At 38.6% G+C, this 15,831-nt stretch overlaps 1 protein-coding gene across 1 annotated transcript in view; it reads left to right on the top strand.

Moving 5' to 3' along the window:
• The window catches only part of Wdr49 (WD repeat domain 49), a 158,727-nt gene that overhangs the window by 49,442 nt on the left and 93,454 nt on the right, over positions 1-15,831 (top strand). Inside the window, exon 8 of the mRNA XM_029475360.1 lies at positions 12,087-12,320. Coding sequence (XP_029331220.1) covers positions 12,087-12,320 — 234 coding nt within the window. The remainder of the gene's footprint in view (positions 1-12,086; positions 12,321-15,831) is intronic.

Below are 15,831 nucleotides of genomic sequence, written 5' to 3'. Positions count from 1 at the left end.
TTCAAGTCTCTGAAGAAAGAAATTAAAGAAGATCTCAGAAGATGGAAAGATCTCCCATGCTCATGGATTGGCAGGATCAATATAGTAAAACTGGCTATCCTTTCAAAAGCAATCTACAGATTCAATGCAATCCCCATCAAAATTCCAACTTAATTCTTCAAGGAATTGGAAAGGGCAATCTCCAAATTCATCTGGAATAATAGAAAAACCCAGGAGAGCAAAAACTGTTCTCAAGGATAAAAGAACCTCTAGTGGAATCACCATGCCTGACCTAAAGCTGTACTACAGAGCAATACTGACAAAAAGTGCATGGTACTGGTATAGTGACAGACAAGTAGACCAATGGAATAGAATTGAAGACCCAGAAATGAACCCACACTCCCATGGTCTCTTGGTCTTTTACAAGGTAGCTAAAACCATCCAGTGGAAGAAACACAGCATTTTCAACAAATGGTGCTGGCACAACTGGAGGTTATCATGCAGAAGAATGTAAATTGATTCATTCCTATCTCCTCGTACTAAGGTCAAATCTAAATGGATTAAGGAACTCCACATAAAACTAGAGACACTGAAACTTATAGAGGAGAAACTGGGGAAAAGTCTCAGAGATATGGGCACAGGGGAAAAAATTCCTGAATAGAACAGCAATGGCTTGTGCTGTAAGATCGAGAATTGAAAAACGGGACCTCATAAAATTGCAAAGCTTCTGTAAGGCAAAGGACACCGTCAATAAGACAAAAAGACCACCAACAGATTGGGAAAGGATATTTACCTATCCTAAATCAGATAGGGGACTAATATCCAATATATAAAAATAACTTAAGGAGGTGGAATCCAGAAAATCAAATAACCCCATTGAAAATGGGGCTCAGAGATCAACAAAGAATTCTCACCTGATGAATACCGAATGCCTGAGAAGCCCCTGAAAAATGTTCAGCATCCTTAATCATCAGGGAAATGCAAATCAAGACAACCCTGAGATTCCATCTCACACCAGTCAGAATGGTAAGCTCAAAAATTCAGGTGACTGCAGATGCTGGTGAGTATGTGGAGAAAGAGGAACACTCCTCCATTGTTGTTGGGATTGCAAGATTGTACAACCACTCTGGAAATCAGTCTGGCAGTTCCTCAAAAAAATGGACATAGTACTACTGGAGGATCCCGCAATACCTCTCCTGGGCATATATCCAGAAGATGTTCCAACTGGTAGGATGGACACATGCTCCACTAAGTTCATAGCAGCCTGTTTATAATAGCCAGAAGCTGGAAAGAACCCAGATGCCCCTCAACAGAGGAATGGATTCAGAAAATGTGGTACATTTATACAATAGAGTACTACTCAGCTATTAAAAAGAATGAATTTATGAAATTCCTAGGCAAATGGATGGACCTGGANGGCATCATCCTGAGTGAGGTAACTCAATCACAAAGAACTCACATGATATATACTCATTGATAAGTGGATATTAGCCCAGAAACTTAGAATACCCAAGATATAAGATACAATTTGTGAAACACATGAAGCTCGGGAAAAATGAAGACCAAGGCGTGGATACTTTGCCCCTTCTTGGAATTGGGAGCAAGGCACCCATGGAAGGAGCTACAGAGACAGAGTTTGGAGCTGAGACAAAAGGATGGACCATTTAGAGACTGCCATACCCTGGGATCCATCCCATAATCAGCCTCCAAACGCTGCCACCATTGCATACACTAGGAAGATTTTGCTGAAAGTACCCTGATATAGCTGTCTCTTGTGAGACTATGCCCGGACCTAGCAAATACATAAGTGGATGCTCACAATCAGCTATTGGATTGATCACTGGACCCCCTAATGGAGTAGCTGGAGGAAGTACCCAGGGAGCTGGGGGATCTGCAACCCTATAGCTTGAACAACAATATGAACTAACCAGTACCCCCCTAGAGCTTGTGTCTCTAGCTGCATATGTATCAGAAGATGGCCTGATCAGCCATCAGCAGAAAGAGAGGCCCACTGGTCGTGCAGGTCTTATATGCCTCAGTACAGGGGAATGCCAGGGCCCAGAGGTGGGGGTGGGTGGGTGGGGGACTGGGTGTGGGAGGGTGTGGGGGACTTTGGGATAGCATTGGAAATGTAAATGAAATAAATATCTAATAATACTAATAATAAAAAGTAGAAGAAAAATACTAAAAGTTAAAACAAACCCAAAACAACAACAACAACAAAAAAGATCAAGTGATCATAGGTGTATGGGTTCATTTCTGGTTCTTCATTTCTATTTCATTGATTTACATGTCTGTCACTGTACCAATACCATGCAACTTTTTTTTTAATCACTATATACAAAGAACTCAGGAAGTTAGACTCAAGAGAACCAAATAACCCTATTAAAGAGCTAGACAGAGAAATCTCAACTGACCAAGAAGCTAAAATGTTGATAAACAAATGTTCAACATCCTTAGTCATCAGGGGAATGAAAATCAAAATAAACCTGAGATTCTACCTCACACCAATCAGAATGGCTAAGATCAAAAACTCAGGTGACAGAAGATGCTGGTGAGGATGTGGAGAAAGAGGAACACTCCTCCATTTCTGGTGGGATTGCAAATTGGTTGAACCACTCTGGAAATCAGTCTGGTGGTTCCTCAGAAAATCAGACATAGTACTACCTGGGGACCCAGCTATACCACTCCTGGGCATATACCCAGATGGTGCTTCAACAGGTAATGAGGACAAATGCTCCATTATGATCATAGCAGCCATATTTATAGTAGGCAGAAGCTGGAAACAATTCAGGTTTCCCTCAACAGAAGAACGGATACTGAAAATGTGGTACATTTGCGCAATGGAGTACTATTCAGCTATTAAAAACAAAAAATTCATGAAATTCATAGGCAAATGCATGGAACTTGAAAATATCATCCTGAGTAAGATAACCCAGTCTCAAAAGAACACACATGGTATGCACTCACTGATAAGTGGTTATTATCCACAAAGCTCACAATACTCAAGATACAATTCACAGACCATATGAAGCTCAAGAAGAAGGAAGACCAAAGTGTGGATGCTTCAGTCCTTCTTAGAAGGGGAACAAAATACCCATGGGAGGAAATATGGAGACAAAGTGTGGATCAGAGACTGAACAAAAGGCCATCCAGAGACTGCCCCAACTGGGGATCCATCCCATATACATTTGCCAAACCTGGACACTCTTGTGGATGCCTGGAATTGCTTACTGACAGGAGACTCATATGGCTGTCTCCTGAGAGGCTCTGCCAGAATCTGACAGATACCGAGGCGGATGCTTGCAGCCAACCATTGGACTGAGCACAGAGTCCCTGATGGAGGAGTTGAAGAAGAGACAGAAGGAGCTGAGGGGTATTGCAGCCCCATGGATGGGGGGGAGGGGAAACAACAGTGTCAACTGGCCAGACCCCCCTGGAGCTCCCGGGAACTGGACCACCAACTAAAGAATACACATGGAGGTACCCATGGCTCTGGCTGCTTATGTGGCAGAAGATGACCTTTTTGGACATCAGTGGGAGAAGCAGCTGTTGATCCTATGGGGGTTTGATGCCCCAGTGTAGAGGAATGCCAGGGTGGGGAGGCAGGACTGGGTGTATAGTTTGAGGAGCACCCTCATAGAGGCAGGGGGAGGATGTATAGGCGGTTTCTGGAGGGGAGACCTGGAAAGGGGATAACATTTGAAATGTAAATAAAAAAAAAATCCAACAACAACAAAAAGAAATCAGAGACTTATAGTTTCATGTCCTGTTTTATTTCTCTTTAAAATAATTTTAAGAGTTAGGGGGGAAAAGTTAAGAGAGAACAAAGATAATAGTTATGGTAATATTTAAATATGGATGTCAGAGAATAGGCCTTAGTTGGAGAATAATGCTCTTATTCCTGAGGGGGTGGAAGTAGTAAACTGATGTTTTTAAAATTAAAATCTATTATTCTTTCATGCCCAGATTTTCTTTGACCCCAACCCCTCCGGAGCACGCATTGTGCTTTTCTACCTACACCGAATCTCTTCTTCATCCCAACCTCTCCTCTGAATTTCAGTGTGTGTGTGTGTGTGTGTGTGTGTGTGTGTGTGTGTGTGTGTGTGTGTGTGTGTGTGTTGTGTCCCACTGTGTTCATTAGGGCTGTGTGAATGAGCATGAGAGGGGATATTTTCTTGCACAGGGACAGTTAACCTGTACCTATACCATTAAAGAACTTGACATTCTCTCCTTCTGCAACCTTTAACTGCTCCTCTGGGAGGAGAAACAATTGTTACCTGACTTAAGGCTAAAATTTGAAGGTGATGTCTTTCTTATAAAGATTCAGTGAGACGATATCCTGTCCAATAAAGTGCCAAGTGTTTATTGATTATGATTTTATAGATTACTGGAAGACTTAATTATAAATGGAACTATTATATAATGTAATGTCCAGGGCAGGCAGCACCTTCAGTTCCTGTGTTATTTTTATGCCTAAGCCATGCACTTTGGAGGTGACTTCAGAGAGCCAGGCTTCTGTAGTGTAGTCTTCAAAGCCAGGCTGGCAAGCCACAGCCTCACGCATCCTCTGTCTTTTTCTTTTTCTTAAATATTGTTGTGAAGAATAGACAGCCTCCCTGTACATTATAATTTGAGTCAGCTTTCTTTCTCTCCTTCACTTTTATGAATCTTTTAAACCAGGTACTTGGAATTGAACCTAACCTAATGCTGATGCAGCTTTCAAAAGTGCATTGAAAACAGTCTCTGTCCATCCACACATTTATTTATGTGCCTCCTTATTCATGCAGTTACTTATTTATAAATGTAGCATTTGTAGTAAAAAGAAAATATTTGTTTATTGTAGTTGTATTGGTGTCTGTATGAATAATAGTGATTCTGCCCACCTCTGGCAGGGAGCAGGGTTCTGTAGGAAAGCCCGACTGCAAACACTGTGATAGCCTATATCTTAATCCAACCCTCCTCACTACACAAATGTTGTGATTTGCGAGTATTTCGATAACAGGGTGAGCAACTTCATTACATTCTCCACATAACTGACATAATTTCAGCATTTGCAATAGTGCTTCAACAGAAGGGCAAAGAAATGATTAGATAGTATTCATACATGTAAGGTGACACACCTGCATTGGATTAAACTAGGATCCAAGTATCTGAGGTCTCAAGGTACTGGCTTCTATTTCTAACACTTATAAGTGCTATGGAATCTATAATCCTGCCTTATTAAAAAGTTGACAATAGACATAAAATGAGATCAGGAAAGTATGCCTTTATCAGGTGAAAAGCTAAATTTTACTTTAATAAAAATCAGAAGAGTGGGTTTTTATTTCCAGTGTTAGAAAGGCAGAGATGAAATGAAGAACCTCAACCAGACCCTGACTAAGCATAAGTTCAAGAACCTGACTAGTGAATTTTTATAGCCATTGTAAGTTTCTAGGTATCAGAAGGGACACAGACATAGCACATGTAGATAAGAATTTATAAAATTTACTTAATTTTCTGAGCCAATTGTTCAATAGAAATTTTAGGAATTTATTTATCATGCTTAAAATGAAAAACATAATGATAAACAATAAAATTACTAGTAAATATATTCATATATTTCTCACTGAGGTGATATACATCTCTAATTATAGCACTTGTGGTATAGAAGCACGAAGGATCAGAGATTTCAGATCATCTGCAGGTACATATTCAGTTTAAGGAAAGCATGGACTCATGAGACTCTATCTCAAATAAAATAAAATAACAAATATATTCTGTGTATGTTGTATGTAAGTGCTCAGGTACATGGGTAAATGTGTATGTAGTTGTGTGTGCATGTATGTGTATGTTTATATAGAAACTGAAGGTTGATGTCAGATGTATTCCTTAACTGTCCACCTGATTTATTTTGATAATGTCTCTACTGAACTGGAAGGATACCAATTGCCTAGTCTGGTTGGCCAGCTAGTCTCTGGAATACTCCTGTCTTCAGTTCTCTAGTATTAGGTATGCAGTCATACCTTCTATGCCTATGCTATTGCATGGGTGTTAGGAACTCAAATGCAAGTTGCTATTCATGTGCTATGTTCTAGCTTTCTATTTCTGAGATAAACAATATGATGTTTTGGGTAGGAGGGAGTTTACTTGGCTTACATTTCTACTCTACTTGAAGGAACTCAGGGAAGGAATTCAAGCAGGAATACAGAGGCAGGAACAGAAGCAAAGACTGCCGAGGAGAGTGCTACCTACTGGTTTGTCTTTTTTATGAAACTCAAGACCACCTGCCCAAATGTGGCACCACCCACAGTAGGCTGAACCCCTTACCTACAATCAACAATCCATCCACCCATCCATCCATCCATCCATCCATCCATCCATCCATCCATCCATCCATCCATCTATCCATCCATCACTCAATCAAAATATTCTCCATAGACTTGCCTACAGATCAGTATAATGGATACATTTTTTTCAACTGGAGTTTTCTCTTTCTAGGTAACTCTAGTCTGGGTCAAGTCTCAGTCTAACCAGCATGTGGCAGGTCCTTTTGTAACTGACTTATCTCTCCATTACCTAACATATTTATTTTGAACGGTAGCATAGTCCTAGTTTAGAAGTTAACTTGAACACAAAAGGAGGGGGAAATTTATTATCCCCAAATAATAATTGTGCCTTTGAGCATAATATTTGCAAAGGATGTGATGAGAATGAGTTCTTTTGTGTGAGTAACAGGTTCTAGCATAGACAAATCAAGATGTACAGATTAGTTATGAAGCAAAGATTACTTGCACATAGAAATTTGCATTGATTGGACCATAAAGCTTCAGACTACAGTTCAGGTAGAAACAAAAGTAAGGCCTAGCATTTATATAAAAAAAAAATACTTTCTGAGCCCATCTTCAAAGATTCTGATTTAATTGCCCGAGACAATGCATTTAAAAATAGGTAGTTTATTTTAGAAGACCTAAGTTGTTTCCCACTTTCTCTTCTATTAGATTTTGTATATCTAGTTTTATATTGAGGCCCTTGATCCACTTGGGCTAGAGTTTTGTACAGGGTAACAAATATGGATCTATTTGAATTCTTGTTAAAAGATGCTCTCTCTTTTCCATTGTATGGTTTTGGCTTCTTTGTCAAGTATCAACTTTCTACAGATGTGTGGGTTTATTTCTGGGTCTTCAATTTTATTCCATTGATCAATTGTTTGTCTTAGTGCTTGAGTCATTGATATTCTGTTCAGGAAGTTGTCTCCTGTACCAATGAGTTAAAGGGTAATTCCAGATTTTGCTATTAAAGTTCATATTTCTGGTTTTATGTTGAGGTCATTGATACACTTGGACTTGAGTTTTGTATAGGGTGATGAATATGGATCTCTTTGCATTCTTCTACATGCAGACATCCAGTGAGAAGAGCACCATTTGTTGATGATGCTCTTTTTTTTTCTATTGCATGGTTTTGACTTCTCTGTCAGAAATCAAGTGTCGATAGGTGTGTGGATTCATTTCTGGGCCTTTGATTTCATTTCATTGATGAACTTGTCTGTTTCTATACCAACACCATGCGAGTTTTCCTACTACTGCTGTGTAATACAGATTGAAGCCATGGATGGTGATAACTCTAGCAGTTTTTGTTTGTTTGTTCTTATTGTTCAGGACTGTTTTAGCTAATGCGAGACTTTTGTTTTTCCATATGAAGGTGAGAATTGTTCTTTCAAGGTCTGTAAGTAGTTGTGTTGGAATTTTAATGAGAATTGTATGGAATCCACAGATTGATTTTAATAAGATGACCATTTTCACTATGTTAATCCTACTGATCAATGGGCATAAGATATCTTTCCATCTTTTGATATCCTCCTCAATTTCTTTTGTCAGAGACTTGAACTTCTTGTCTTACAGGTCTTTCACTTTCTTTGTTAGAGTTATACCAAAATAGTTCATATTATATGTGGCTGTTGTGGAGGTATTGACTTTCTAAGTTGTTTCTTAACCTATTTATTGTTTGTATAAATGAAGGCTACTAATTTCTTTGAGTAAATTTTGTATCTAGACACTTTGCTGAGGATGTTTATCAGCTATAGGGATTCTCTGGTGGAATTTTTCAGGTCATTTATATATACTATCATGTCATATCATATGTGAGTAGTGATACTTTCACTTTTTCATTTTCAATTTGTATCTCTTTGATCTCCTTTAGTAGTCCTATTGCTCTAGCTAGATCTTCAGATACTATATTGAAGAGATAGGGAGAGAGTAGACAGCATTATCTTGTTCCTAATTTTAGTGGAATTACTTTAAGTTACTCTCCATTTAATTTGATGTTGGGTATTGGCTTACCATATATTGCCTAATATTTAGGCATATGTCTTGTATACCTGATCTCACAAGAATTTTAACATGAAGGGGTACTGGATTTGTCAAAGGTTTTTTGGCATCTAATGAGATGATCATGTGGTTATTTTTTTTCAATTTGTTGAATTTTTTTCCTCTTTTAATGCCTCTACCAGTTTAAATGTATTTTTTGTCTATTTCTTTAAGGGATTTATTACTTTACTCTTTAAAGGCCTATATTATCTTTATAAAATAGGATTTAAGATCATCTTCTTGTGCTTCAGTTTCATTCAAATATCCAGGACTCACTGTGGCAGAATAGCTCTGCTCTGGTTGTGTCATATTGCCCAGGTTCTTTGTGATTGTGTTCTGATGATATCCTTTGGGCATCTGTTTTTTTCCTGGATTTTTCCAGAAGATCCTGATGACAGTAGGTCTTCTCAGGAAGACAATAGATGTCAGGGGATCTCACTTGCCTGGCTGTGTACCTCTGGTAGACTTCACTGACAAGGGATTGGTAGGGCAACCTTCCAAGCTTGTAGTCAGTTCTTGGGGCCCCTGCACAGGCCTTCACAGGGAGCAAGACACTCTTGAGGTTCCACAAGAGTCTTTGGGACCTAGGCATGAGCCTAGAGCCAGACAATGAAGATCATGGAAACCACATACAATTTACCTCTGCAGCCTGTTGCCTAAGTGGACCGGACTGGGTGGATGGGTCCTATGCATTAGAATTCTGCAATATTCTGCATGGCTATCACAGGGATAAAATCTAGATGTTGGCAAGGTTATGTTCCTTCTGAGGCTCTGGAGAAAATACATTCTCTCCTTACTGGCCTTTTTCTCTGCTTTCAATTTGCAATTCTTCATTATCATAGCCAGCATCATTAGAAAAGGGCTTCACATTACAGTTCTCATGTTTTTCTCTGACTTCTTCAATATTTAAAGAGCCACATTTATTCTAGTCTCTTCCAAACAATTCACTTCAGTATTTCAATTTAAAGTTCTCAAAGATTTAAAAAGATATTTTATTTTATTTATATGTACGGATGTTTCCTTGTCTGAATTTATAAATGTTATATGCATTCCTGGTAACCTCTGCATGAAGAGGTCAGGATAGGGCATAGGAGTCCCCAGAACTAAAGTTACAGGTAGTTGTAAATGGCCAGTAATGAATTCAGTTGGGTCCTCTGGAAGAGCAACAATGTTTTTAACCATTGACCCAGCTCTCTATAGAGCTGGGTCACAATTCTTAAAATATTTTGTTGTTGTTGTTTGTCATCTATTAAAAATTGAAGATAATTTTTCCATACACTATATTCTGATGATGATACCTATCTCCCAGTTCCTCCCCTCTGCCCCAACCACCCAAACCTACACCTTTCTTGCTTTTTTCATTAGAAAACAAATAGATATCTAAACAGTGAAGAAAAATATTAAAATGAGTTAGAATGCAAACAAACCAACCTTAATATAGTAAAACAAACAAATGAACAAAAACCACCCCCCTCCAAAAAACCACAAGAAACACTTAAGGATACAGAGACTAACATATTGTCAAATACAAAAATCCCATAAAAGCACAAAATCAGAAATAAAAACATATAAGCAAAAGATAACCTTGGACAAAACAACAAACAAAACAGAACAAAAACAAAATTTAAAAAATCCCAAAACATCAACAGAACAAAAATACCCCAAAATACAAACAAAATCTTAGACAAGGCATTATGAGCCAAACAAACAAAGAAACACACACACAAAAGACAGAAACAAAACTCAAACAAATACAAAAAATCCCTCCAAAAATACTATTGAGTTCATTTATTGTTGGATTATCTAATACTGTGCATCAGCCCTGGCCTTAAGAGTGCTTTATACCCAACTAGATCACATTGGAGAACTCTTCTTTTTCATTTGTGAGTGGTTATCAATTAGACACTGTTTCTGGGTTAGGAAGGGGGACTTGTGTGTACTTCTACTCTCAGCAACTGGAATTCATCAGGTCCAGACCAGTGCAGGCCCTGTGAATGCTTCCACAGTCTATGTGTTCCTATGTGTACCAGTCCTACTGTGTTCAGAAGGCCTTGTTTCTTAGGTGTTCTCCATCCCCTTTGGCTCTTACAATTTTTCACCTCCTATTCTACATTATTATCAGAACTATGAGAGGAGGGAATTGATGGAGTCATCCCATTTCAGAGTAAATGTTCCAAGGTCTCTCAGACCTTTACATCTTATACTTTTGGTCTCTGTATTTACTTATATTTATGCATGCATTATTTATTATCCCATCTACTGTAGGAGGAAACTTCTCTGTTAATTGCTGAGGAAGACAATGATCTATGAGTATAGCAAAATGTCCTTTTGTTGCTACATTCCTTTAGTGGAGCAGCAGGATTTTGTTTTTCCTCTAGGTCTCAAGCCTATCTAATCTCAGAATCTTAGTTACCCAAACAGTTTGAGGGATAAGTTCTATTTCATGGAGTGGGCGTTAAATCTAAGCATATATTGGATACCACTCCCACAAGATTTGTACCACCACTGCATGAGCACATCATCATGTAATTCACAATTGTAGATCAAAGTATTTGTAGCTGGGTTGGAGTTGACCTGTTTCCTTTGGTAGCATGCATATTATCTCCCATTACTTTGAACACTAGTCAATATAGGTGAAGACTCTAGGTAAACACCAGTTCAGTTTCTTAGTGTGCAATGAATAATTTTAGGTGTTGTCTTCAGCAATAGACCCTTTTGCTATACTATTTGTAATAACCAAAAATTGAGAACAAATTAGATGTACATTATGAATGAATGGATAAAGAAAATGCAGTATATTTACATTATAGAATATTCCTTAGGAGTTAAGGAACTGAAATCATGAAATTTATAGATAAAGGCATGTAACCAGAAAAATAAGATTATTCTGAATGAGGTAACCTAAACCTAAAGAGACAGACGTGGTATGTATTTGATTGTATGTGAATGTAGAAGTTAGATGTTAAGTCTTCAATAAGCAAGCTACAATTCATATAACCACAGAGGTTCCATATAGAGAAGGAACTATGATTGAGTCACCCTAGTAAGGGGAAGTAAAATAGTTTGGATGGATGGGGAGGATGGAACAGGAGGATTAAATAGAGAGAAGAAGAGAAATGTACATTATGAAGGAATTATGGTGAGATATAAGCAAACCAAGAGTCATTTGAGAACTTGTAAAGGAAACCAAACGTGGTAGAAACTTCCTAAGACATATACATGAATGGGATGTAAATAGAGTCACCAAATGATGGGGAAGATAGAGGCCCAGACAAACATCTATTGTCAACAAACAAAGCTTCCAGTTTTAGCACTGGGTTATAATTCTTTGAATTGCTGGCAAAAGGGATCCTGTGGGAACTGTCAATCAACCTAGGCTATTGCCAAGGCTATTAGTTACTTTCCAATCTTAAAATTCTTAATTGAATCATACTTGAAACATAACTTTTGACTTATAAAATGACATATTCAAAGGTTCAGGAATTCACAGATGAGCACTTCTAGGGAAGCATTGTTTGGCCTACTCCAAGCCTATCCTAAGCCTATACTCTAATCCCAGAGACTGGGAGACCACTCATACTTTCACTATAAAAACTTGTTTGTTTGAGAGTTAATTTGAAGCACGAAATAGCAGTGTCTTGTCAGAAGTCACTTGCTGTAGAGGCAACAACCAGGGTCAAGAGAGAAATGGAAAGATACAGCCTGAAACTGTTATTGTTAACATTTTTATTTCATTTTCCCTTGTTATCACGTTTTATCTAGGTTTTGAGACTCTGGGATATTCAACATCAACTGTCCATTCAAAGGATAACTTGTTCTTTCCCCAAAAGCCAGGACTTCAGGTGTCTTTTCCAATTTGATGAAACCCATGGACGACTTTTTATTTCCTTCAATAATCAGCTTGCTTTATTGGCCATAAAAAATGAAGCCAGCAAAAGGGTGAAGAGCCATTTAAAAGCAGTCAGTTGTGTTCTTTACAATTCCCTCCTGAAACAGGTAAATACACATTCTTCTCTGCTACTGTCCTGGCAATTCCCCAAGGTCAGGGTTTCCTTTCTCCAACTTAACCACAAACAAATCCAAAGGTAATAGTGCCCTGTTGCAAAGAGAAGTCTCCTTGATCTAGAGTAAGGATTACACTGATCAATGGATACAACAAGGACTAATATTTAGATTGTAGTTAGGGATCATGTTGGTTTAGTAAAGTGATGGATGTAGATTCTTCCATCATGAACTGAACAAGAATAACAAGAACAGCCAGACTAAAATGGATGAGGAAAGACTACAAGGCCCTACACAAAGAACTAAGAAATTCTGAAAGTGAGAGAAATAATCTTCCTCAGAGAAGAGCATACATTTGGTCAGCTCCCAAACTACATATACTAGTTTCATTATACAGACTGAGCAGGTTTTGTTTAGGAATATAGGTATATATATACATCTATGTAAATACATAGTGCCATACACATATATTCAAATATATGAACATATAAGTATATGTAAATATATATGCATATAACAACACTTATTTAAAAAGGTCATGAATTTGAAAGAGCCAGGAGAGGTTTTATGGGAGGGTTTAGAGGAAGGGATAGAAAGGAGAAATGATATAATTATATTTTAATTTTAAAAGGACAATTAAAAAGTACAGTGGTGAAACTAGTAAAAGCACACAGGCAGGAGCTGACTGAAGCGCCACATGCAGTATGTGTGTCCAGGTGGTTTCGAAGAGGAATTCCATTTTCTGCCTGTCACAACAGCAGCACGGATAGCATTATAAGGAATCACACATTTATGTTAAAGCCAACACAGCACACAATGTAATCATACCTACCTTCTTTAGCCTCTAGTTTAGGTTTTGAGCTAATATGCAGGTGAACCTGGTTATAAAATCCCCTTTTTATGATCACCACCCTTTCGTATCCCCATGGAAAGTTCTGAAGTATGCAAGAAATGTAAGTAGTAAAGACCTAAGGTTTTTCCCCCAGCATATTTTACACCAGTGGCTCAAAGTGGCGGCGTGGAATGTATTCATAAGAAAATGATTCAGTTAAATGGGATTCCACTTGGTATGCAGCACGGGTGTTGTTTGTCTCTCCACCACTTTAATGACATTGCAGCCTTTGCTTATGGGATCGCTACCTGAATCTCAATGAAGCTTGCCTCTTCTGGAGCCTGATGCCACACAGATCCTGGCTAGGCAAGCTGGTTGAGAGGTCAGCAATGAGTCTGATGGAAGAAGCAGGCACCATTGACATTTAGCTGGCTGTCATCGCCAGCTCAGACCCAGCATAGTGGGAGCGATGCAGAATGCAAACCTCCAGCTTGTGGCCGATTAAACAATAACTGCAACCCATTCTTGCTTTTCAAGGCTGGGGATGCTTCTCCACCGGCTCAGGAATGAGTAGTTCAGATTTTGTGCAAGGGGTGGAAAGCACTTTGTTAGTAATGAGAATTGTGTCATGTCACCACTTCAAACATTCTGTTTTCTGGTTATTCTAGGAGATAAAAGTCCTTGATCAAACAATTGAGTGTGATTTCCATCTGCACAGAAACATTCCCCCGCAAATGTTTTACTGAACTTCATGAAGGCAACTGGTTAATTTGGCTCCCCATGGCCGCTGAGAGCTGGCTGCATTTGTTTCCCAGAGAACATTCTGTTAATTGAGACCTGCAAAGTGAAAATGCTAGGTTTGTGTGTAGATCTTTAAGATCCTGTGCTGATTAGCTTTAAGATGAGCTGTATTTGGTGAGGAATTCAGCTTGCAGGACACAGAAAAGTACTGGAATCCTCCTCCACTTGGGAGTTGAAAATATTGCCAAAGTTACACAAGTAGGCTACCGAGACAAAGGGACATGCGCTTGTAAGAAGCTGCAAGCAGCACCTCGGTACAGTCAAGTGCATCTCTGTTTGTTGCTATGTTTAACATCAGCAGTAACTGAAAACATAAATGCATATCCTAAGCACACAGAACTGTGTATTGTTTCAGGATCTTTTCTTAGCCACTAAGCTAAAGAAAAACTCTTTAAGATTACATCATAGGAGTGCATCCTACAGAAGTGCAGAGAAATCAGTTACTGTACAGTCCTATCAGTCAGTAACAAGTTACTATTTTAGAGTAGCTGAGCAAGCAAATGTGTCTATTTTTGGATATGTATCAGGTGTAAGAAATGGAGCAAAGTTTAGTAAGTTGTCACCCTTATCTGCCAAGTCCCAGTAGTTCAGGAAGACTGTTCTCCAGCACAGACTTGAATCATACTCTCAGATTGACTTAGGTAGATACTTATCACAAAATGGAAAAATAATAAAGAAAAGAATGAAAACGAGTTGAGGGACATTTCCAAAGTTCCCTGCAAGCTAGCCTGGGAATCTCTAAGAAGAAGAGTTTCCAGCCAGTAGATGCATCAGGAGCATCGGTGAAGCTCAGTGTGCACTGTGAATTCACTGTGACAGATTAAGTCTGGGAGTTCTTGTGGAAATCTAGATTCGCTATACCAGCCTCAAAGCTTGAAGCCTGCATAGGACTGCTGTTCACCTATAACTCCATTTGGTCACAAGTAAATAAAGCACAAATTCAGTTCAAAAGTAGCTCTCACTCTCTGATCTTAATCCTCAGGGACTCAAATCTTTGGGAAATCTGAGATGTCAAGATATTTTTCTTGTCAGTTTTTCACAGGTTTACAATAGATCTTCTAAAGGCTACATGATGTATGGAGACATAATTGATCTGGACGTTAAGGGAATGTATGTTCTTGTATTTTGTTTTAACAGTTAATACTTTAGTTATGCAATGTAGCAAATATATAGGTTTTATTGGGTATAGATGAAAGCTATTTTGATTGAACAATGATTTATAAAACTGTAGAGAAATCTCAAGACCAGAAGTTTTGAGAACCACAGGGATAGACTGATGGACAGAGTACTTGATGTCAATTTCCAAAATGTGTGTCTAAGAGGATCAAGGAATCATAACGCAGCCCTCTCCAAGGGTTGCCTTTATAAGGCTGGCCGCTGATCTCTTCAAAGCAATTCCCTGACTGTAGTGCTATTTACTGGAAACATTCTGCTTTGAGGAATCTTATTTTCTTACTAACTTCTAAGAAGTCCTTTATCTTTTGTTTTAAACGTGTGTCGGGATAGACGTTTATAAATCTGGGATATAGCCAATGGGTTCTACTCTCTGTCTCCTTTTGTGCCATCTTTAAGGCTTTTGTTTTGTCAGGATTTGACGATAATCTTCTCTTCTATTGTAGTTTTTGCATTCTGCCCACATTTCAATGTTATTTCATTCCAGCTGGGCTTCAGAGTGGAAGCCTCACCTTGGCTTCCCGTAAAAGCAGCTTGGAATATTTCTGCAAATTTATTTATGTCTGTGTCGACTTTTCTTTTTCTTCCCCCCCCCCCCAACTCCTCTCTAAGAGAATGTGTTAAGCTACACAGAGTCTATTAAAAGCACTGCATGTCCTCACAGCCAGCCAGAGACCTTATGTGACCTGCCGAGGAAGA

The sequence above is a fragment of the Mus caroli genome, chromosome 3 (genome assembly GCF_900094665.2).
Source record: "Mus caroli chromosome 3, CAROLI_EIJ_v1.1, whole genome shotgun sequence".
NCBI classification, from domain to species: Eukaryota; Metazoa; Chordata; class Mammalia; order Rodentia; family Muridae; genus Mus; species Mus caroli.
Note: the sequence above shows the minus strand (reverse complement) of the source record. Positions and strands in the feature narration are given on the sequence as shown.